General features: G+C 37.4%; 1 protein-coding gene across 1 annotated transcript; it reads right to left on the bottom strand.

Annotated features, from left to right (window-relative positions):
• Positions 1–8,786: 8,786 nt before the first annotated feature.
• On the bottom strand, positions 8,787–16,803 carry LOC139870732 (nuclear-pore anchor-like). Its single transcript, XM_071858514.1, has 6 exons — positions 16,458–16,803; positions 13,157–15,589; positions 9,769–13,045; positions 9,393–9,463; positions 9,158–9,234; positions 8,787–8,835 (listed from the first exon to the last, which is right to left on the bottom strand). The coding sequence occupies exons 1-6, from the start codon at positions 16,761–16,763 to the stop codon at positions 8,787–8,789; spliced, it is 6,213 nt and encodes a 2,070-aa protein (XP_071714615.1). The 5' UTR covers positions 16,764–16,803.
• Positions 16,804–25,346: the final 8,543 nt, after the last annotated feature.

Below are 25,346 nucleotides of genomic sequence, written 5' to 3'. Positions count from 1 at the left end.
GTCAATTATATGAAAAATGTTTGGCACCCTATGGACCTCCAATTCACATGAGACTTGTTCTAACATGTTTATATATAAATAAAAACCTCAGAAAAATAGTTCGGGACCCGACCCGAACGTGTTGACTTTTTCGTTGACCTTGACCGACCAAAGTTTGACTTTTGTTCAAACTTAACCAAATGATTATGCAACCTTCCTAACTTGTTTCTATACTTGTATCTTGCAAGAAACTTGACAATTTGATTCACATGCTACATAATCGAGTCGTAACGAGCCATAGGACTAATTGAACATCTTTGACCTATCGGGTTTACCGTTATTGATACGACCTATTTGTTTAGGTCAAGACTAGCACTATCCTTCGCACACGTTACTTTGTGAAGTACTTTTCATACGTGCACTCAAGGTGAGATCATAGTCCCATCTTTCAAACAACTTTTATGCTTTAAACTATGGGATGAGAAACATATACGTATCATACTTTTACACATTGAACACAAGTACGAAAACGAACATTCCACGTACGAGTTTGAACGAAAATCCTCAATTCAATTATCATTAGTTACACTAGCAGGGTGTAAACGTGAACTTATATTATGTGATCACATGGGCTTGACGAGCCTCATTCGGACGGTTCGCTACCGTTGGCGGATGAAATATATTTTCGGGTCTAGTGTATGTTCTAACACTACGCAAAGGGTGCAAAACAGTTAAGTTTGATAATTGGGTGCCCGCGAAACAGATAACAACTTTGGAATGCAAATGATTTTGATAATCATATTATATTAAATCTTGTGGTTCAAATGCAACGTTTACTAAAACACCTATGATTTCACCAACGTTTTCGTTGACAGTTTTCTATATGTTTTCTCAGGTCCTTGAAAGCTACTTGATACATGCTTCCGCACTCTTTTTGATACTTGCTTGGATGTCGAGTATACATGCATAGTTGGAGCGTCTTTTGACTACTTTAAATTGTGTCGCATAGGTTTCATTCGTACGCTAAACATTGTAATGTAACTAGTCTTTTGAACTAAATTTATAAACTTGAAACATCCTTTTTCTTATGAAATGAATGCGACATATTTTGGTCAAACGTCATGATAAAGACTTATGACCACGCAATGGGACCTAAGTAGTCGGCGCCGTCAAACATGATTTGGTCGGGTCGCTACATCAACAGGGTCGAGCCTAGGGTAGGACGGCATGTGCAACCGCACTGGGCATTACAAATTCAGGGGCATCAAATTTTCAAGATCATTCTGAATTTTTAAAAGAAAAATTAGAATTTTTGAGTAAAGTTTAATTTAACTCGATGTGAGATGAAGAAGATGATAAGAGAAAAAGTAATGGGTAATTAGGGATGATAGAAACGTGGGCCCCAAATGTTACAGTTATACGGAGTAGTACGTAATAATCCATCAGACTTTTATTCACCATATATTTTTACTAATTTTTTTGTAATTCATAATTCGTAATCTTTATTAACTATTAGTATTAGGATTACATGTTATTTTTTAATCAGTATAATTCATCTATTTTAAATTTTAATAAGAACTTAAAAATTGGTCAAATTTTTTTTTATAAGATACCCTGTATAAATCTTATGTTATTTAACACAAAAATAAAAGCAAAGCTAGTGAATACATACTCCAAATATAACTCAATAAACATATAAAGTTAGCATTTAAATACAGATAGATTGCGTTGCATTTCTCTTTACAAATTGTATTGTAATATTAATTAAAAAATCGTTGTTGGTACGAGCCGACTAGTTTAACTAGGTTACAAACACTTAAAAATATCGTGTTTATGTTGGTTAAAATTTTCGTCAAAGGGCATATTTTCGACAATCTCGCACTGGGCATTCAAATTTTCAGGACGGCCCTGGTCCTCAACATATGAAAAGAATTCACATTGGTTTAGAGAGGTATGCTTTTTATTAAGTTTTACGTGTAGGGTACTTTAATATTTAGTTATGTTTATGTTTATTCCCATCTTTATAGTTTGAATAAGTAAAGAACTTATGTTTCATCTTAAGAGATTGACTATGCATGTCTGGATTACCATAAAAAAAAAAAGGCCGGTTGTAAATTTAGTTTGAAAATATAAATATTACGAGTAGAAAGTTAGAGCATCGACTGTCGTTTAGAGTCTAAATTGAATTTCAGACAGGTTTTAAAACTAATGGAAATTTGATTATACCATTTTCATGGTGACTCATACTTTTTTTTGTTTATCTAATTATAAGTTGGAGCTCATTTTGGAAGCAATCTATCTATCCATATAAAATTGAGAGAGCTCTCTACGCTTAAGGTGTTTTACTCTGGGTGGAGAAATGACTTCTCACTATTTTAGGATAGAGGAAGTATTGTCTACATCGTACATCTCTCATACCCTACTTCTGTGGGATTAGGTTTTGTTGTTATTATTGTGAGTAAAAAGTTAGTGATGCGTAATTATGACTTTAAAAACGCAATTTAGAACAAGCTTTATTCACCCAACAGATCTGAACACAAAATAGTGTATGTTCTAACACTACGCAAAGGGTGCAAAACAGTTAAGTTTGATAATTGGGTTCCCGCGAAACAGATAACAACTTTGGAATGCAAATGATTTTGATAATCATATTATATTAAATCTTGTGGTTCAAATGCAACGTTTACTAAAACACCTATGATTTCACCAACGTTTTCGTTGACAGTTTTCTATATGTTTTCTCAGGTCCTTGAAAGCTACTTGATACATGCTTCCGCACTCTTTTTGATACTTGCTTGGATGTCGAGTATACATGCATAGTTGGAGCGTCTTTTGACTACTTTAAATTGTGTCGCATAGGTTTCATTCGTACGCTAAACATTGTAATGTAACTAGTCTTTTGAACTACATTTGTAAACTTGAAACATCCTTTTTCTTATGAAATGAATGCGACATATTTTGGTAAAACGTCATGATAAAGACTTATGACCACGCAATGGGACCTAAGTAGTCGGCGCCGTCAAACATGATTTGGTCGGGTCGCTACATCAACAGGGTCGAGCCTAGGGTAGGACGGCATGTGCAACCGCACTGGGCATTACAAATTCAGGGGCATCAAATTTTCAAGATCATTCTGAATTTTTAAAAGAAAAATTAGAATTTTTGAGTAAAGTTTAATTTAACTCGAGGAGAGATGAAGAAGATGATAAGAGAGAAAGTAATGGGTAATTAGGAATGATAGAAACGTGGGTCCCAAATGTTACAGTTATACGGAGTAGTACGTAATAATCCATCAGACTTTTATTCAGCATATATTTTTACTAATTTTTTTTTAATTCATAATTCGTAATCTTTATTAACTATTAGTATTAGGATTACATGTTATAGTTATTTTTTAATCAGTATAATTCATCTATTTTAAATTTTAATAAGAACTTAAAAATTGGTCAAATTTTTTTTTATAAGATACCCTGTATAAATCTTATGTTATTTAACACAAAAATAAAAGCAAAGCTAGTGAATACATACTCCAAATATAACTCAATAAACATATAAAGTTAGCATTTAAATACAGATAGATTGCGTTGCATTTCTCTTTACAAATTGTATTGTAATATTCATTAAAAAATCGTTGTTGGTACGAGCCGACTAGTTTAACTAGGTTACAAACACTTAAAAATATCGTGTTTATGTTGGTTAAAATTTTCGTCAAAGGGCATATTTTCGACAATCTCGCACTGGGCATTCAAATTTTCAGGACGGCCCTGGTCCTCAACATATGAAAAGAATTCACATTGGTTTAGAGAGGTATGCTTTTTATTAAGTTTTACGTGTAGGGTACTTTAATATTTAGTTATGTTTATGTTTATTCCCATCTTTATAGTTTGAATAAGTAAAGAACTTATGTTTCATCTTAAGAGATTGACTATGCATGTCTGGATTACCATAAAAAAAAAAAAGGCCGGTTGTAAATTTAGTTTGAAAATATAAATATTACGAGTAGAAAGTTAGAGCATCGACTGTCGTTTAGAGTCTAAATTGAATTTCAGACAGGTTTTAAAACTAATGGAAATTTGATTATACCATTTACATGGTGACTCATACTTTTTTTTTTGTTTATCTAATTATAAGTTGGAGCTCATTTTGGAAGCAATCTATCTATCCATATAAAATTGAGAGAGCTCTCTACGCTTAAGGTGTTTTACTCTGGGTGGAGAAATGAATTCTCACTATTTTAGGATAGAGGAAGTATTGTCTACATCGTACATCCCTCATACCCTACTTCTGTGGGATTAGGTTTTGTTGTTATTATTGTGAGTAAAAAGTTAGTGATGCGTAATTATGACTTTAAAAACGCAATTTAGAACAAGCTTTATTCACCCAACAGATCTGAACACAAAATAGTGTATGTTCTAACACTACGCAAAGGGTGCAAAACAGTTAAGTTTGATAATTGGGTTCCCGCGAAACAGATAACAACTTTGAAATGCAAATGATTTTGATAATCATATTATATTAAATCTTGTGGTTCAAATGCAACGTTTACTAAAACACCTATGATTTCACCAACGTTTTCGTTGACAATTTTCTATATGTTTTCTCAGGTCCTTGAAAGCTACTTGATACATGCTTCCGCACTCTTTTTGATACTTGCTTGGATGTCGAGTATACATGCATAGTTGGAGCGTCTTTTGACTACTTTAAATTGTGTCGCATAGGTTTCATTCGTACGCTAAACATTGTAATGTAACTAGTCTTTTGAACTACATTTGTAAACTTGAAACATCCTTTTTCTTATGAAATGAATGCGACATATTTTGGTAAAACGTCATGATAAAGACTTATGACCACGCAATGGGACCTAAGTAGTCGGCGCCGTCAAACATGATTTGGTCGGGTCGCTACATCAACAGGGTCGAGCCTAGGGTAGGACGGCATGTGCAACCGCACTGGGCGTTACAAATTCAGGGGCATCAAATTTTCAAGATCATTCTGAATTTTTAAAAGAAAAATTAGAATTTTTGAGTAAAGTTTAATTTAACCCAAGGAGAGATGAAGAAGATGATAAGAGAGAAAGTAATGGGTAATTAGGGATGATAGAAACGTGGGCCCCAAATGTTACAGTTATACGGAGTAGTACGTAATAATCCATCAGACTTTTATTCACCATATATTTTTACTAATTTTTTTTTAATTCATAATTCGTAATCTTTATTAAGTATTAGTATTAGGATTACATGTTATAGTTATTTTTTAATCAGTATAATTCATCTATTTTAAATTTTAATAAGAACTTAAAAATTGGTCAAATTTTTTTTTATAAGATACCCTGTATAAATCTTATGTTATTTAACACAAAAATAAAAGCAAAGCTAGTGAATACATACTCCAAATATAACTCAATAAACATATAAAGTTAGCATTTAAATACAGATAGATTGCGTTGCATTTCTCTTTACAAATTGTATTGTAATATTCATTAAAAAATCGTTGTTGGTACGAGCCGACTAGTTTAACTAGGTTACAAACACTTAAAAATATCGTGTTTATGTTGGTTAAAATTTTCGTCAAAGGGCATATTTTCGACAATCTCGCACTGGGCATTCAAATTTTCAGGACGGCCCTGGTCCTCAACATATGAAAAGAATTCACATTGGTTTAGAGAGGTATGCTTTTTATTAAGTTTTACGTGTAGGGTACTTTAATATTTAGTTATGTTTATGTTTATTCCCATCTTTATAGTTTGAATAAGTAAAGAACTTATGTTTCATCTTAAGAGATTGACTATGCATGTCTGGATTACCATAAAAAAAAAAAAAAGGCCGGTTGTAAATTTAGTTTGAAAATATAAATATTACGAGTAGAAAGTTAGAGCATCGACTGTCGTTTAGAGTCTAAATTGAATTTCAGACAGGTTTTAAAACTAATGGAAATTTGATTATACCATTTTCATGGTGACTCATACTTTTTTTTTGTTTATCTAATTATAAGTTGGAGCTCATTTTGGAAGCAATCTATCTATCCATATAAAATTGAGAGAGCTCTCTACGCTTAAGGTGTTTTACTCTGGGTGGAGAAATGACTTCTCACTATTTTAGGATAGAGGAAGTATTGTCTACATCGTACATCCCTCATACCCTACTTCTGTGGGATTAGGTTTTGTTGTTATTATTGTGAGTAAAAAGTTAGTGATGCGTAATTATGACTTTAAAAACGCAATTTAGAACAAGCTTTATTCACCCAACAGATCTGAACACAGAACCTCAAATTTATAACAGTAACAACCCAAAACATAGTATAAAACTCTGAAACAAGAACACAAAAGATAAAGAATCTAAACCTCAAATTGATAAAAATACCACCACAATCAGAGATTTAGAAACACTTCAAACCTTCAATTACTGCTGATAAAGATTCCACCAAACTATAATATCAGAAGATATGAAGATTTGGATTTCACCACAGTGTTTGATAAAGTAACACCATAAACACTGAAAAAGAAACCACTCTTAACTACCAGAATCAAAGATTCATAAAGATGCAGAGATTTTGTAAATAAATAAGCTCTATCAAACTTTCATTCAATTATCAACCAAGTTTTACAATTACAAGAGCTCTTTATTTATAGGAGAAGCATAACAGCTACTTTTCAGATAAGACAAAAACATAAAAAAGAAGTGGAGACAAAAAGTTCCAACAATTACAAACTATCCAATATAAATAAAGGACACGATCTGAAAAGAGCCTGCCAATTTGTAGTGCTCCTCCCATGATAAAAAGCAACCAATGATAGATGAGAATATTCCTTAGAAAGCTAGTATTCTAGAACAGCCACGCACGTGTTAAGCATATGACTTGACCGGTTTATTGAAAGCATAAGTTAAACTTTGAATCGTATCAGCAAGCTGACCTTTTAGAAAGGAAACAGCGTCATTTGCTGGTTGTACTAAAGTTCATCTTGCTGGTTGTACTGAAGTTCGTCTTGCTGGTTGAACTAGCTTTATCAGCTGAGTAAAACTTTGCTGGTTGAACTAAAGTCATTTTGTTGGTTGAACTAAAGTGCGTTTGCTGGTTCGGTTTGCTGGTTCTTCTTCTTTGTTGGTTTACCTTCAACTATCAAAAACTTTATTTTTGAAACTTAACTACTTCAGTTTAAGGATTAAAGTAGGGTAACCCCTGAGTCTCTTGAACCAGCTCCAAAAACACTTGGATGATATGAAAGAGATGACAGCACGACCATTGCTTGACCAGATTCAGGTGTAACAGATGTTGAGCTTGTGCTGGTTGTGTTCTTGGCTACTTTGTCCAGCTCACCTGCATCAGTTAGACTTGGCATTTATTGATGGTAATACAGGACGGTTCTTTTCCCGAAACCGAACCTAAGTTTTTGGAGCCGAACCGTACTAGTATTATATAGTCCGGTCTTCGGTCCGACTTTCATCTATAAAATGTGATTCGGAACAGAACTGAGTCGAGTTAGTTTGATCCCCTCCCGTACCATGCACAACCTTAGTGGGAGAGCGTTGTTCTTGACATATTAATGTGCAATTGGTTTGGTGAGTAACTATATAAGAACCACGCTTTTTCTCAAATTAGCAAATTTAAAGCCTGCGAATGATTGGTCAATTGTTAATCTCTACGTTCTTGTGTTTGGCTTTTGTTTAGTTTGCTCTTTACTTATTACTGTCTCTATTTTAGGTACTCTATGTTTCAATATGTCTAAAATAATAGTTTTGTGTAGATGATGATAACTTTGTTTACAATGTAGGTATTTGGACAGGAATTCAAACTGTTCGTTATTTCGATGGTAACACGTACGAGTGGGTTCTCAAAAACTTAGTCAATAAGTCAATCCAATCCTTGGCTCGTTTTTTAGCAATATTTATTAAGATAAAAATATTTACGAGTTCTATTTTAGATCAAATTAGTGGAGCCCTTGCTTCGCGTCAGGGCTCCGTTTTGAATATAATTTGTTGCTTTAGTTCGTAAAATTATTTCGTATTTAACGGTAATGTTGGTTTAACAAACTCTTGTCTTAAGAAACTATACAGCCCGTTAAAAATTTATGTGAGTTTAGTGGAGGGTTTTATGAAAATAAAAAAGTTACCATTTGACCCCTTAAGTTTAACTTTATACCCCTATAAGAATGAAAAAGTTATACTCATAAATTTTTGTCTTTTAAATAAAGAGTTAATTTGTATCATATTTAATTTGGGATCCATGTTTTTACCAGGTAAAGTGGACACTTGGCCAATTTAAACCTGCACGAGTAGGATCATCTACAAAAGGGTCAGAGAATTTGAGTAAATTGTTTAGAAAAAACAACCCGCAAAAACAATAGTCCGTATCACAATTGACTCAATAGTGTTGTCAACTTATATTAATTATCTAAAAGATTATCAAGAATCTAGCGTGCATTAGGTGGTAACAACATTCTATCAATGCGATTCTAAAGCATTCTATGAGGAGTGTAATGTTAACCAAGTGATCTTGACTTTTTAATGTAAAGAGTCATATGTTGCAATGAAAAGATCATGACTGTTTAATAAACCAACAAACAAAACTCAGGAGACTTCTTTCGATTTCACCAAATGTTGCAAGTTTCAAAATATGGATAGGAAAAAAAAGCATACTGGTCTACTGATGTTTCTGAACAAAATGATTGAAGCATACATAACTATGTACAGAGAAATGTGTCAGAAACGACACCTGAAGTTCGAAAAGCTATAGATGCACGCAGCTGATTTGATGTAACGAGGTTTTAAGTCATCATATTTATACAAAATGCAAGTAGATATATGTTTCCTTCATTGACCATCATCAAAAATGATTTCCACATTTAATGACAATACCTCCCTGCAATAACATAACATTACTATAATATACGGAGTAATTGATACCATGTATCAAAATGCCGAAAACGAAAAAAGACTTTAAAACAAACCTCAATCACCAACTCTACATGACGATGATTAGTAAAACCAACTCCTTCAGTGGTATTAGTATGTATTGTTCAACTTATCTGCAATAATAAGGCAACAGGTCAAACACACATAAAGGGAAGAAAAAAAAAGGATAATACATCTAACATGCCCATTTACTCGTATAACAATATATCTTAAATACGTTTTTTAAAAGTTCAACTACTGAAAAACATGAGACAGAACAAATAGAGTACTTTAACAATGAACCTGATAATGAAGAGATGCATGAGGTCAACATCAAGTTCAAACTGTCATTATTTGTATCACATTCCTGCCAGTCGCATAAAACAGTCAGATATATTATCATCAATGCTTTTGATCAAATCAAATTCACAAGCATCAAGCTGACTTGTTTATTAAAAAATTAAAAGTGATGACAGCACTGTAACACTTTTACAGTGAGCTAGTAATAAAGACAGTAGAAGTCACCCTAACACATTGACTTAGAGGTGGAAAATTCAGCACATCTTCATTGTGGGTTGATTCGTGTAATGTTTTGTCTGAAAGGTCAGATAAGTAAAATAAAGAAATAAAAAATAAAATCAAGGAGGGTCAAGTAATGAAGGGGTTAAAAGTTTCAGAAGTCTCTAAGTTCATTCTTAACATAGAAAAATTGCTAAGCATTTGTGTAGAATACTTTTTGGCAGATTCGAATGTTTATCAGAATAATTTGTCAAACAATTACTGTTTAAACATCTCTCATCAACATAGTTATAGATACTTGCCTCCACAATAAGATTAGATATTTAGATTAACCTTATTTTTTATTCTTTAAAAGAAATAAATTAGAAAAGTTAGCAGATACCTTGAGAGCCAGGGGTTTGTCCACCACCACCACCACGAGAAGTGCGTCCTCCTCCACGAGTTGGGCCACGTGGAATCCTTCCACGGGCCCTAGTGATAGAAGAAGGAGGTGAAGGTTGTGATCCACCACCCAATCTTTGCAAACTTCTTAGCCTTCCTCTCCTCTCATTCAAATTGATAGTCTTTGAAACTGTATCAACAACAACAACTGCTGCCTCCTCCTCAGGTTTTACTTGTGATGTTGTTGTTAACACATTGCTGCTGCTGCTGCTGCTGCTGAGGGTGCTACTATCTTGATTCGTAGCAGATGTTCTTTCAGCCATTGAAGAAATGCTTGATGATGGCTTGTCATTTACCAAAATTGTGGTGGTATTTGAAACATTGTCTTCAGCCACTTGATCATTTATCTTACCTGTTGAACTCCTCCTCTCGGGAGTGGTCTCTTCTTCTACTTGTTGTATTTCACCTTCTTCTTCATTCTTTTCTTCAGTATCATCATCATCATCATCATCCAATTCCCCAAGGGTGGTGGTGTCTTGTGTCATTTCATATTCAGCTGGCATTGGCGAAGGTGATCTAACTTGATAATGATGCTCAACTAAATTATTATTAGCTTCCCCCATTTCTTCTTCTTCTTCTTCTTCTTCTTCTTCTTCTTCTTCTTCTTCACCAATAAAAGCAGCATCTAAAGCCATTTCTCCTTCTTCAGGAGGAGGCTCCTCACTTACAGATTCAGTAATCCTACTACTACTACTCATTGGATCCTCTTCAGAAACCGCCTCGTTTTCAGTTGGCCTCCTCCTCTTCATATTCTCTTCTTCACCAACATTCTGCAACTCTGTTTGATCCTCAACTGCCAACTCATCATCGCCTGTCTCAACATTCTCCTCTTTGGCAGGATCATCACGTGAAGTTGATGGAACACTTTGACTTTGACCCTCCGCACCACCATCTTGCTGCTCCTCCTCCTGTTCTGATGAACCTCTAGATTTTTTCATGTGAGGTGCTGCTGCTGCTGCTGGCACATCGGAAACAGTGTTCTCACCTTCTTGTGCCTCTGAAGCAGCTGACGGACGCTTACGCGCAGATGATGATGACTGTGTTTCCAGCAGAAGCATATTAACATCACCTTCTCCTATTGGTTGCTCAGGTTTCAAATTAGGACGCCGAACTAATCTCCGTGCCAATTTACGTGGTTCAATTTTCGATTTGGAAGTAACCTGTGGCGGTTTAACGTTCTCTTCCACGTTCAGAGCTGCAGGGACTACTGATGCAACCGTAGCATTAGTAGTAGCAGTAGCCACCTCACAAGTGGCGGCAAACGGAGTTGTTTCAGTGGTAGGGACCACCTCAGAATCAGTGGTGGCATGTTTCACCTTCTCATCTTCTTTATCAGAAGAAGAAGCTTTTGGTACCACCTGTTTTTCTTTCTCCAATTCATCGTTCTTGGCTTTTTCGATCCTCACTTCATCTTTTTTACCTTTTTTGACCTCATCTCTTAATTTATCCACAGTTTTCTCAAGCATTGTTATCCTTGTATCTTTCTCTTTTATTTCTCTTCTAGACTCACCACCTCTTAGTTTCTCAACGGTTCTTTCAAGCATCTGTATTCTTGCATCTTTCTCGGCTTGTTCACCTGATACACTCTCAAAATTACTTTTTTTTACTGAGTTGAAATCAGCTAACTCTTTAGAAAGTTCAAGATTCTTCTTTAAAAGTTCCTCTTTCTCCTTGGCCACAATTTCACTCCTACGTTTGAACTGCAGAGCAAATCTTTTATGCTTGTCAGCTTCTGATTTCAGTGAGGCTTCATTTTTCACAAAACCACTTATCTTTGACTCCCGTTCATCTATTTCCACTTTGCTTCTAGAAAGCTCCTGTTCCAGCCGTTGGATGACGATTAGTTTTTCAGAGACATGTTTTTTAATCACCTCCAGTTGTCCATCTTTATCTGACAATTTCAAATTTATCTGCTGCATGTCATCACGCATACGACCATATTCTTCAGGATCTATATCTTTAAATTTACCAAGCATCTCGTTAACTTTCGTTTCTAAATCTTTCCGGTCTTTCTTTTGGATCTCAATTTCTCTCTTGCAAGCTTCCAACTCATTTTGCTTTTCACCAAGTAAACCCTCTAATCTTTCAATTTGAGTTGTTGCAGTATGTGTAAATTGGCGTAGCTTTTGACATTCTTCAAAATTGTGTTTGTTTTCTTCTCTAAGTTGCACATTGCTTTCTCGAAGCAAATTCATCTCTCTAACTTGAACCTGCAAGGCTTTAAACTCATCTTCTGTAAAATGCATCGATCGATTGTTTTCTCGCTCAGCACAAAGTAAACTTTGAGCTGCTGACCCATCCTTTAGAGCACCTTCAAGCTGGGACTGTAATCGTAACTTTTCTTGTTTTAGTAACGAGATTTCAGTTTCCGCAATCTCTTTTGACCGTCTAAGATACTTCACCACATTCTGTAGTCCGTTATCATCAGAAGAAGATTGTGCAACATAACCAGACCCATGATTTGTTTCTGCTATTTTTATGTGCAGTGCCTCGAGCTGATCATGCAACAACTTGTTTTGTTCATTGATTTCATTACACTTTTTATCTGAACTGTTTTTCGCCTCTTGTAATACCAACTTTTCAGTCTCCCACTTGCTTTTTAGCTCGTTGTTTTCAATTTTAAGAATTTCAGATACCCTCTCGAGCTCAGATGCTTTTTCCTGTATCTTAGCCAACTCCTGTGATGTTTTCGTCAACTCTTGAATTGTCTCTGACTGCAATATAACCTGCCTTTCATAATTGTCTTGAGCAGTACGCCATTTTAAATGTTCATTTTCCAAATTATCTTTCATTGCTGACATTTGAGACATTAAACCCTCAATCTGCAACGTTTTTGCTGTACATTCTTCCCTCAACTTTGAAATCTCTTCTAACGAAGAACTAAGAGCTTCTTCTTGTGATTCAGTAGCAGAAATTACTTCTTTGGCCTTCAAATTATACCTATCTTGAAGCTTATTCAATTGCTCTTTGAGTAACGCAACTTCATCTTCTAACGATTTCTTCACCTTTTCTGTCTCAGCTTTAAATATTTCATGTGATTCTTCCATCTGTTTTAATGCAGTCTCATTCACATTCGCTAAGTTTTTATATTGCAGCATATGATCTTTGTAAGATTGTGCTTCTACTCTCAGTTTCTCTATCTCTTCTTTCAAACGGGCCATGTCATTTTTACTAGTAGAAGTTGGGGCAGTTGTATCAATTTCAACATCTTTGCCAATCTAAAAAAAGTACAATTCAATTAGAAGATTTACAAAAAAAATATTACTAATTGACAGTACAAGACTCCTATCTTATTAAATAAAGGAATGAGATAAACGAATTATATCTACCTCTGAACTCTTCATTTTCTCAAATTGTAACAAACGTTCTTCAGCAGCTGAAGCACGAGAATTGGCATCAGAAACAGCACGTAAAGCATTTGCCAATTCTTTTCCCATATCTTCCATTCGTTGCATGGACCCACGCATAGCTGATTCATGTTCAATTGTAAGCTTTCGAACATTGTCTCGCTCTATTTGAAGCTCCTTTTTAGCCTCAGCCCATTCTTGTTCAGTACGTTTAACATAATCCTCTTGGCTCATACGATGAGCACTTCTAGATTCTTCTCGAACTTCTTCAGCACTTTGAATTGTGTTTAATGTAGCCTGCAACTGATGAACACTTTCAGACATACTACGGACCTCCTCAAATGCCCTTTTTTCAGAATTAACCAATATTTCTTTTTCACGCTTCAAAACGGATACCTCCATATTTAGCTTTCGTGACAAGTCCTCAGCAATATGTAAATTCTCAGAAGCTTCACGGATCTTTCTTTGGTAATCAACTATCAACTGTGAGAACTCGACGTTTCTTGAAATAATCCCATTTGTTTCTTCTCGTTGATGGTCAAAATCTTTCATAAACCGCTCAAGTTTCTCATGCGCAAAAGTTGCTTCTAAAGTCAACTTGTTATTTTGTGATCTTAATGTAACGATCTCGCTTCTTAACCCTGTTATCTCTTGTTCCATAACCTTTATGCGCTCGTTAGCTTTTTCTTGTGCCCCTTTAAACGCATCATGAGAGCCTTCAACTAAAAGCGGGACATTGTTCCTTATTTCAACTTCTTGTGTTGTATTTGGAGATTGTAAACGAGAAAGATAACGTTTATGCTCTTCTTCATACAATTTCTTGTACATAGCAACAGATGTATGAAGTGATTCAATCATTTGTGCCTGTTCTTCTGCCCTTGCAAGTACTGCATTAACTCTAGAGGCTGCTTCATTAGTATGCTTTTGCAACTCTTTCTCATAATTTTCCTTTAGTTCCAGTTCTTTAGTCTCGACCTGCTCAGTTAAAACGCGAACTAGACTTCGAAGTTGTACGTTCTGTTCAGCTAACCCGTTTATATCCCTGAAACTCAACAACTTGTCAGAAAAAACACTCTCGGAATCCGAAACAACGTTTAGCTGCTCCGTAACAGAATTGTCATCAACAGAGCCACCACAACGCAGTTGTATGTCACGACATTCCTTTAACAAGACAGTCACTTGTTTTTCCAGATCAGTGTTTGCTTTTTGAGCTACAAAATAATCCCGTTCGTGTCTTTTTATATCAGCTTTCAACTCCTTAATGGTTCTCTCAAGAACATTTTGTTCCGAAAGAGAAGCTTGCAATTTATCATTCAGTGTATCATAGGCTTCAACCATTCTTTCATGTTCTGATCGTTCATCCATGATGACATCAGCTTTCTCTTCAATTTCATTCAAAACTCTTTCTAGTATTGATTGAGAATGCTTTCTTCCCAATTGTTCATGTCTCAAAGCATCAACAGCTTCTTGGTATTTTTCATACATTTTAACAAGACTCCAACCGTCACGAAAAAGGGAAGCAGCCAATGCTGTACCTGAAATACCTGGTGGAATACTGGGAACAAGCATTAAATTATCATCAACATTGTTGGAATTCTCATATGCTTTCGTGTTAAAATGGCTCATCTGCAGAAGATTAATCTGGTCTGAATTTCTACAATTTTCCAACTCCGCTTCACATTTTTCGAGTTTTTCTTTCAAAACGAAAACTTCTTTTTCTAAATCTGTTCTAGTGGATGTTTCTCTATCAAGGCATTGTTTATAATCTTTTTCGACTTGACTTAAATGTGTCTCCAAGGCCTTAATAACACCCTCAAGCTCTCCCGACTTTTTAGACCATTCATCTGAATTCTCTTTGTAGAGTTCAACTAGTTTGTTTACAGTGGACAGCTCAGCAGACAATCGCTCCTCAGTTGCAGCAGCTGCATCTTTAGACAAACACAATTCATTCTGCAAAGCTTCTAGTTTTGACTCGAGCTCTTTGACTCTATCATCCTTCCACTTCAATGAGCTAGAGGCATCATTGTATTTTCTTTCAAGATCTTCAACCTTACAAGACATGTCAGCCTCAAGTTCATTATGAACCTTCCTTAGCTCCAACAGACTGTTGACTTTGGTGGTCAACTCATCATTAAGCCATTGATTATGTCTCTCTGCCAACTCTTTCTCCTGAGACAAACGAGCTAAACAAGTGTGAACACGTGCATTGTCAGCTTCAAGTTCAATGATCCGCGATTCTTTAGAAGACGCGTTGTTGGTCAAAACAACAATCTTGTCAAGATACCCCTTGATACTAGAATTCTTCTCATCAATCTCCAGATCCTTATGTTCAATCAGTTGCAGCAAATGAGTTTTAGATTTTTGAAGCTCTGAGGCTTCGAGAGACAGACGTTCAATTTCACCATCTTTGCCAATCTAAAAAAAGTACAATTCAATTAGAACATTCCAAAATAAAAAAACATTTAATATATCTTTAAGTTAAAAGATGTCATAGAGATGGGAGAAGCGTGATAGATTTAAAAAATAAAATATTAATTGACAGTATAAGACTTTCTTATTTTCTGAATGAATATTTATTTAGCTGTCTGAAAGCCACAAATCTGCACTTCCGTTTAAATATCCATCAACCATCTATCAGTAAATTTGCAGTGAAAACCGCGTATGAATCTAATGTAGCATCTAAGGTGTAGGATACTTCAAAGTCACAGCTTACTTAACATCCAAGACACACACACTTTTTAACTAATAGAGGAGAGAGGAAGAGCTAATAATTTAATAAGATCTTCTTCCTCTCAAACTTGCAAATCTCAGAATTCCCGAAAGTATCACTAGTTGCGCAAAAAACAGTTACAAGCATAACTACGGACATATTAACCCTACAAAAATAATTAGATAAAATCCAAAATATAGAAATATATATAAGTATAAATAGCATGAAGATAGTGTGCACATTGACAAGTACTGGTAAACAAATCCAAGTCCACGGCATTATTCCCATGTTCACATACATTTTATGATGATATTGCAAAATTACAGGTTCCAATGGAGTGGTAGTGGTAGTAGTAATCATATTACAGTAACACCAATAAAAGAGAGCGAGCTAGTCACATAGATATTACTTCTTCTTCTTCTTCTGTCAGTATTAAATAAATAAACATGTGTAATTAATTAATTAATTAATTGATTGTAAAATCATAATAACAATCCTAGCAGAACAAAAACAACCCTGAGCTAATTATTAAAAAAAAAAAAAAAAAAAATGCAAACAGATAAGAGATGTTACAGATAGAAGATAAATCTGGTGTTTTTCCGCTTGAATCTGAGAGACTGCAGATGCGCGCTCCTCGAAATCCGAACTAAGCTTCGAGTGTTGCGATTGCAGCAAATCAAATTCAGTTTTAAGAGACACATACTTTTGTTCTAGAATCGAGCACGTTTGTTCAGCTGTAATAGATGAAGCGTCATATTCAGCTTTTTGTGTCTCCAGTTGATTATATAATTCTCTGATATACGCATCGGCTTTTTGCGTAATCAAAGATGGATCGTGTGAGCACCGAGTGTATTCTTCGTCAGACAAAAACAACGGCATGCTTTCCGGTGAAGATCATGCAGAAAAGGAATAGGTGGTTAATCATCAAACCCTAATTCTAGAAATAATGAGTGGAAAAAAAATGCTTTGAAGATTAAAAAGCCCTACAAATATTGACTCAAGTCGTCGGGTGTTTCTGAAGAAAAATGAATTTGTAAATTGTGCACGGGATGTTTTACTCCAAGTCTGTTAAAGAAAAATTGTTCAAAAATACGTTATAGTTGACCAATATTATTTAATCAATTTCGTGACATATTTTTTTTTTAACGGCCGGTTAGTTGGTTACACTCTCCACCCACGCTAGAAGGAACCCGCTCTCGAATCTTCGCACTTACGTGAACCGGATCGATTTTATCATGCACCTACACCTGCCAGTAGCAAATCGTAGGGACCACAGACCCTAAGGTTGACTGTGTATACATAATATGCGGTAAACCTCCCCCCATAGAATCGAACCCGCACCAATCGCGATGAAAGGATACGGACTCACAGTCCAGGAGCTTGGTACCACTCAGCCATGAGCTCGGTGGTAATTTCGTGACATATATACTTAAACACCGCAATAAAGCTCAAGTGAAACACCCCATTAAACAGTAGAATCAAACCCGAGAACGTATTTAGGTACTTGTTTAAATGGAAGGAATAGTAAAATTCGAGAGAGAATGTAAGACCCGAATAATTATCTTACTTACTTGTGTATTATGGTGTTCAAGGGTGTGGGTTTTATTGTATATAAATTAAAATGCAAAAGAAACTGTTTCAGTAGGATCGCGCGCCGCGCGGGTTTGGGGCGCGCCGCGCCATTTGGAGCTGATAGAATCCTTTGTTTTAATTGGTTTAAATGAAGGGTATTTGGGTAATTTCACTTGGGGCCGGATTTGTGAGCCATATTAGCTGGTTTGGATCAGTTTTGGATTTTTTTCACATCCATTCATCACTCTCAAACTATTTGAGAGAGAGAGAGATTCTAGAGAGAGATTTAGGGTTTTGGTGAAGAAGGAGGCCGAATTGATCAAAAGCTCGAATTCTAAAGTTGTTCCTTTCGTTCCTAGCTACGTTGTGGTGGTATTGGTAAGCTCAAACTCCGAATTTCATCTATTTGATTTGATATTCAAGTTAGGGTTTGAGTTAGTTTGATGAAAAACCCTTTTAGATGATGAAATGGGTTTAGTGATGCTAGTAATTGGGTTTATTGTTAATTGTTGGTGGATTTTGGGTTGGTGAACTAATTGGCCATGTTTAGGACTAGAAATTTAGTTTAATCACTTAAGTTAGTGATTATGGAAGTATTGAAACCCATTTAAGGTTATTTGGTTGACTAATTGTGACTTTGGGTCAAATTAGGGTTTGGTGGTGATTATGACCCATTTGGCGATTTAATGAGGTTTATAAACTTAAAATGGATTAAGTTGAAGTATTAAACCGAGTTAAATGTGTTTTGGTGTTAAAACTTGTAAATGGTGAGATTTTGACTTAATGGGTCAAAATTAGGGTTTAAGTGTCAAAATGGGTATGACACGTGTTTAACACTTGAGTTCGGGTTTAATTGGCGTAATAGGACCATTCTCACTTGTGTTAGTGATTATTGGTTAGTTTTGGGCACGGTTTGTGCTTGGAAGTGCATTTGGGTCGAAATTGCACTAAGTGACGAATTGGGTTGATTTGTAAATCCACTCTAAGTGTATTGTTGTAATTGTGATAATGGAATAGGTACTTTCCATTGGCAAGTTGCGGATTACTTGGAAGCATTCTTCAAGACTTCAAGGTGAGTGATAATATCCTATGTGCATATGTATGTGTAGGATGGGTGCGGGTCGGGTGAAGTGATTCTCGGCTATAGAGCTCACTTCACATATAGATGGATTTGATGGACTTTTGTATGAGTCCAATTGGCACGGTTGTGTGTTTTGGTTGACCATCTTTGGCGAAGTACGCGTTCGCGTGTACATTATCACACGTGGTTGTGATGTGGTTGATATAACCCCAATGGCGAAGGGTATAATATTGAGAAGTGAATCGCGTGTGTATTCGGATTCACGATGACGCGTGTGGTTTCGATCATCTTATATTATTGTGGAAATGAATCTCGTGTAGTTCGGATTCATGGTGACTCGTGTAGTTCGGTCATCTTATTGAGGTAGTAATCTCGTGTGGTTTCGGATTACTAAGGCTCGTGTAGTTCGGCCAACCTCGATGTTGTGAAGATAGTAATCTCGTGTGGTTTCGGATTACTAAGGCTCGTGTAGTTCGGCCAATCTTCATTGTGGTATTTGGTTCTCGGTATTGGGTTAAGGTGTTAACCTTGTTCGTTTATATTGTTATATATTAATGTATTGTTGTGTTGTAGCTAACCCTCCGGGTGTAGCTATTTGGCGTTGTTCACATCGTCGTTGGTGAACTATTATTGTTGTTGTATCTTTAGCTCGTTGCTTAGAGATCGTACGGTATGCTTAGCGTAGTGCCTTATATATGGATGCCTCGGTATGCGGTATTTGTTATTTTGTGGCGTGTCCATTTTATACATATATATGTATGTAGTATATTATCATTCACTAAGCGTTAGCTTACCCTCTCGTTGTTGACTCTTTTTATAGATTGCATGCGGATGGTGGCTCGGGTAAGCGCGAGGATTAGAGGACTTGCATAGTTTGCGTAGAAGGCTTGCTTTTGGATTTATTAGGATTGGGTAGCGTATCCCCAATCGCCATGCTCGGCTTTGTTTTGTGTTAAAAGTCTTATGGTCGAAAATTGTATTTTGATACTTAAAGGGTAATTTGGGTCGATGTGGGCCCCGCTTCGTAAACTAAATTTTATTAATGGAACGCGCTAGTTTTCATATATTGAACATGCGGTTAAAAGCGTTTTGTCTAAATACGTCGGGAACTAGTCAAACATTTTCGCATTTAAAGACTTTCCGGACAGTCCACTTTGGCGCGCCGCGCGGCCTATATAGCGCGCCGCGCCACATGCTGTTCAGGAAATTTTTTTTTTTTATTTTGCTGTTTTCACGTGGTTTTGTCGTTGGATGGTTTGGGTTGTTACAAGTGGTATCAGAGTCTGGTCTAAGGGATTTAGGTGACTTGAGATAGGTGCCTAGACTTAGACTTGTGTGTGCTTAAATTGTTGCGGGACTTGTAGGATTACGGGTCGGAATGGGTTTGGTTAGTGCCTTGGCTATAGGTTGACTAACGTTTATATTAGTAATGCGGATATTATTAATATGTTGTCGTGTTGTGATAATAATTCTCGCATGTGTTTGTACCGCGTAGAATTTTGGTTGTGTTTGTGTATATCATCGAGCGAGACGGTCGTTGTACTAACGAGTCGATGCGGCATGTGTGCGTAATAAGAACTTGCAAACCTTATTACGGGTGCAAATCGTGTCTAACAAGTGATGTACGATGAGTGTTTAGCAAGATGGGGCTGTGTCGTGCGTACGGTTTTACACGTTCGTGGACTAATCGTTTGCATTCTTTAGAATGACGACGCGAAACGAGACCGAGGCGAATGACGCGGAGTTTAACACTAGGGTTGCGGCCGCCGTTGCGGAGCAAATGGGTGCGTTAGAAGAAAGAATGGAAAGGAGGTATTCCGAACTTCAAAGTAGTGGTGAAATGGAGCGTTATCTTAAGAGCTTCATGAGGACTAAACCCCCGATGTATGACGGAAAGCCGGATCCTTTGGTAAGCACAACTTGGATTTCGGACGTCGAAGGGTGTTTCCGTACTATTGATTGCCCTCCCGAGAGAAAGACGAGACTCGCTACGAGTTTGTTGCGGGGTAGGGCAAGGGATTGGTTGGATGGTAAGATTGATCTTGTCGGTGGCGAGACGTTTATGGCTTTATCGTGGGACGACTTTAAGGAGGAATTCTTCGAGGAGTTCAGGACTTCGGCCGATTTATGGGAATTGCGTAATGAGTTGCGAAATTTGCGACAAGGATCTATGGATTTGAGTACTCTCAAGACGACCTTTATGGCGAAGGCTCGTTTTTGTCCGGAGTATTTGGGGAATGATCGTTTGTTGATGGGAGATTTCTATCGGACCTTGAATGATGACTTGAAAAGTAAAATTAGCCGGGGTCAAGCGAAATCGTTTTCGGAATTATTCGACTTGGCTAGAGGTTTCGAGTCGTATTCACGATCGAAAAAGGGTGAACCTTCAAGTGAGCGAAGGGTCGTTTCTTATGGTGCTCCGAGTAAGAGGGCTAAGGGTCCGAGTGTGAGCACGGGTGGTACGCGAACGGGTATGTCGGATTCTAGTGCGGCTAGATGTTACAATTGTGGCGTGAGGGGTCACAAGTCTTGGGAATGTTCGGTACCAAAGGGTGATGGTATGGTGTGCTTCAATTGCCAAAAAGAAGGACATCGTAAGTCGGAATGTCCCAAGTTAGCGGGGACGGGTGCGGCCAGGAGACGTTAAGGTACGTTTAATTTTGATAAATATGTCTTCTGATTATTTATTAAATGCCGTTTGAGTTTGAGTTGCGTGCCTTTGTTGTGCATGTTATGCTATGGGTGACGTTCCTAATGGAAGTGCCCTATGTTGATGTTTGATTGACGGGCGAAGGGCGTAAGACTTGGTGCAACCAAGCATTCCTTAGTATTTGGGAAACGTTTCTACCAAGCCACGGAAATGGTTTTGGTGTTTGGTTGTTAAGCGCGTGTTCGCTTTTATGTTGAAGTGACGAATCATGGGGTTCGTCGGTTGGTTGAAACCCTTGAGATCGAGTGTTTTAAATCTCGATGTGTGTTGGTAATGGAGTCTTTATGACGCGACATTAGGTGCCTCTTTTATACCTACTAGCGTGGTGTTCGACTCCGATTGTGTTGCGGTACACTTTTCGTACAAAGTGTTTAAGGGTTGGTTAAAATCCTTCGTGTGCTCAAGGTTGGAGCAAGATGTGGTAATGGGTCGTGTGAGCCCAATTGTTGGTAAAGTCTACCTGTTGTAGCATTGTGCGGTTGTACGAGTTGTGGATATGGAACGTGGTTCTAAGTGGGGGAGTTACACTCCCGCACGAGGAAGTTTTAGTGTGAGATTTCGGATGATGCTTTTGGTAGATCCGAAAAATGTTGTCGAGACCTGGTTTGGTAGATTTGAGGTAGAGTACAATTTCGGATAAATTGTACTTATGGTTTGGATTTGAATCATCATCGAGGTGGTAACGTGGTAAATCTCGTTGAGAGATAATGGACGTGTTTGGCGAGCAACGTGAAATCCTCCAGTTAAGGGAGGTGTGTGTCGGGTTCTCTTGTGGAGAATTATTGTTTGATACCTATGTTTGGTATAGGTGGTTCTTGCTCGATTATGGTATGGTTGTTTGATGAAGCATGATCTTTAGGGTCCGCTGACTTCATCATGGGAATACGTGATTGGTGGAGCATGACTTTCGGGGTCCGCTGACTTCATCATGAGCGTGGTGTTATATCGGTGAAGCATGATCTTCGGGTCCGCTGACTTCATCCGGTGTTGTGATTGGTGGAGCATGACCTTCGGGGTCCGCTGACTTCATCAAGGGAGTAGTGTTATGTCGGTATGGTGTAACACTATCGGGAAATGCGAGTACCGGTGGGAAATGCGAGTACCATTCCTATGTTGAGATTGTGAATCGCGTGTGGTTTCGGATTCACGATGACGCGTGTGGTTTCGGTCATCTTAACTAAATGAATCTCGTGTAGTTCGGATTCATGGTGACTCGTGTAGTTCGGTCATCTTATTGAGGTAGTAATCTCGTGTGGTTTCGGATTACTAAGGCTCGTGTAGTTCGGCCAACCTTGATGTTGTGGAAGTGAATCTCGTGTAGTTCGGATTCACAAATGACTCGTGTGGTTTCGGTCATTGTATTGTGGAAGTGAATCTCGTGTAGTTCGGATTCACAAATGACTCGTGTGGTTTCGGTCATTGTATTGAGGAGTGAGTCTCGTGTAGTTCGGATTCACAAATGACTCGTGTAGTTCGGTCATTCCTCCGGGATAGTGACTCTCGGGTAGTTCGGATTCACTATGGCGCGTGTAGTTCGACCATTCCCGATTGTTGTTGTGGTGAAGGTAGTGAGTCGCGTGTAGTTCGAACTCACTAAGGCGCGTGTGTTTTCGGCCAGCCTTCGTGTGTTGTGTGATTAGTGATGCGATAGCCGTGTTTCGCTCACGTGTTGTTACGGGTGTGACGATCGTCGATTTTGTACACCTTAGGATTAGCGTTGCCATAGTCGTTTTGGGCGCTTTTGGTTTTAGTCGTTGCTTATGATGTTAGGATAGTGGCGTATTGGTTGTATTGCGCACTACAAAGGATGTTTAGTGGTAAGAGTAATCCGTGAGGATTCATGTGGTTCGATCTTCAACGTTCGGATTGTTGACTTTAGGTTGAGACTGGGTCACTTTTAGCGTTGTCCGTGGTAAAGGTACGCTAAGGAATTTATATCTCGGTACGAGGTTGGTTGAGTTTTTCCCGATATGGGAAATTGAGCAGGTTTTAGTGCTCGGATTGTGGTTTTGATAAATCATGGTTGACGATTTTAGTTGTTAAAAGTGATCCATTGGGAAGAATTGTCTAGGAAAGTTCGTATTGGGACTTGAGTGAGGATCGTTGAGTAGGTCCGGATTGGTTAAGTGGAGAAGATCACGAGGACGTGATCGAGTTTAAGTGGGGGAGAGTTGTAAGACCCGAATAATTATCTTACTTACTTGTGTATTATGGTGTTCAAGGGTGTGGGTTTTATTGTATATAAATTAAAATGCAAAAGAAACTGTTTCAGTAGGATCGCGCTGATAGAATCCTTTGTTTTAATTGGTTTAAATGAAGGGTATTTGGGTAATTTCACTTGGGGCCGGATTTGTGAGCCATATTAGCTGGTTTGGATCAGTTTTGGATTTTTTTCACATCCATTCATCACTCTCAAACTATTTTAGAGAGAGAGAGATTCTAGAGAGAGATTTAGGGTTTTGGTGAAGAAGGAGGCCGAATTGATCAAAAGCTCGAGTTCTAAAGTTGTTCCTTTCGTTCCTAGCTACGTTGTGGTGGTATTGGTAAGCTCAAACTCCGAATTTCATCTATTTGATTTGATATTCAAGTTAGGGTTTGAGTTAGTTTGATGAAAAACCCTTTTAGATGATGAAATGGGTTTAGTGATGCTAGTAATTGGGTTTATTGTTAATTGTTGGTGGATTTTGGGTTGGTGAACTAATTGGCCATGTTTAGGACTTGAAATTGAGTTTAATCACTTAAGTTAGTGATTATGGAAGCATTGAAACCCATTTAAGGTTATTTGGTTGACTAATTGTGACTTTGGGTCAAATTAGGGTTTGGTGGTGATTATGACCCATTTGGCGATTTAATGAGGTTTATAAACTTAAAATGGATTAAGTTGAAGTATTAAACCGAGTTAAATGTGTTTTGGTGTTAAAACTTGTAAATGGTGAGATTTTTACTTAATGGGTCAAAATTAGGGTTTAAGTGTCAAAATGGGTATGACACGTGTTTAACACTTGAGTTCGGGTTTAATTGGCGTACTAGGACCATTCTCACTTGTGTTAGTGATTATTGGTTAGTTTTGGGCACGGTTTGTGCTTGGAAGTGCATTTGGGTCGAAATTGCACTAAGTGACGAATTGGGTTGATTTGTAAATCCACTCTAAGTGTATTGTTGTAATTGTGATAATGGAATAGGTACTTTTCATTGGCGAGTTGCGGATTACTTGGAAGCATTCTTCAAGACTTCAAGGTGAGTGATAATATCCTATGTGCATATGTATGTGTAGGATGGGTGCGGGTCGGGTGAAGTGATTCTCGGCTATAGAGCTCACTTCACATATATATGGATTTGATGGACTTTTGTATGAGTCCAATTGGCACGGTTGTGCGTTTTGGTTGACCATCTTTGGCGAAGTACGCGTTCGCGTGTACATTATCACACGTGGTTGTGATGTGGTTGATATAACCCCAATGGCGAAGGGTATAATATTGAGAAGTGAATCGCGTGTGTATTCGGATTCACGATGACGCGTGTGGTTTCGGTCATCTTATATTATTGTGGAAATGAATCTCGTGTAGTTCGGATTCATGGTGACTCGTGTAGTTCGGTCATCTTATTGAGGTAGTAATCTCCTGTGGTTTCGGATTACTAAGGCTCGTGTAGTTCGGCCAACCTCGATGTTGTGAAGATAGTAATCTCGTGTGGTTTCGGATTACTAAGGCTCGTGTAGTTCGGCCAATCTTCATTGTGGTATTTGGTTCTCGGTATTGGGTTAAGGTGTTAACCTTGTTCGTTTATATTGTTATATATTAATGTATTGTTGTGTTGTAGCTAACCCTCCGGGTGTAGCTATTTGGCGTTGTTCACATCGTCGTTGGTGAACTATTATTGTTGTTGTATCTTTAGCTCGTTGCTTAGAGATCGTACGGTATGCTTAGTGTAGTGCCTTATATATGGATGCCTCGGTATGCGGTATTTGTTATTTTGTGGCGTGTCCATTTTATACATATATATGTATGTAGTATATTATCATTTTACTAAGCGTTATCTTACCCTCTCGTTGTTGACTCTTTTTATAGATTGCATGCGGATGGTGGCTCGGGTAAGCGCG

Source organism: Rutidosis leptorrhynchoides, chromosome 10 (genome assembly GCF_046630445.1).
Source record: "Rutidosis leptorrhynchoides isolate AG116_Rl617_1_P2 chromosome 10, CSIRO_AGI_Rlap_v1, whole genome shotgun sequence".
In the NCBI taxonomy this organism is placed as follows: Eukaryota; Viridiplantae; Streptophyta; class Magnoliopsida; order Asterales; family Asteraceae; genus Rutidosis; species Rutidosis leptorrhynchoides.
The sequence above is the reverse complement of the archived record's forward strand: the minus strand, read 5'-3'. Positions and strand labels throughout refer to the sequence as shown.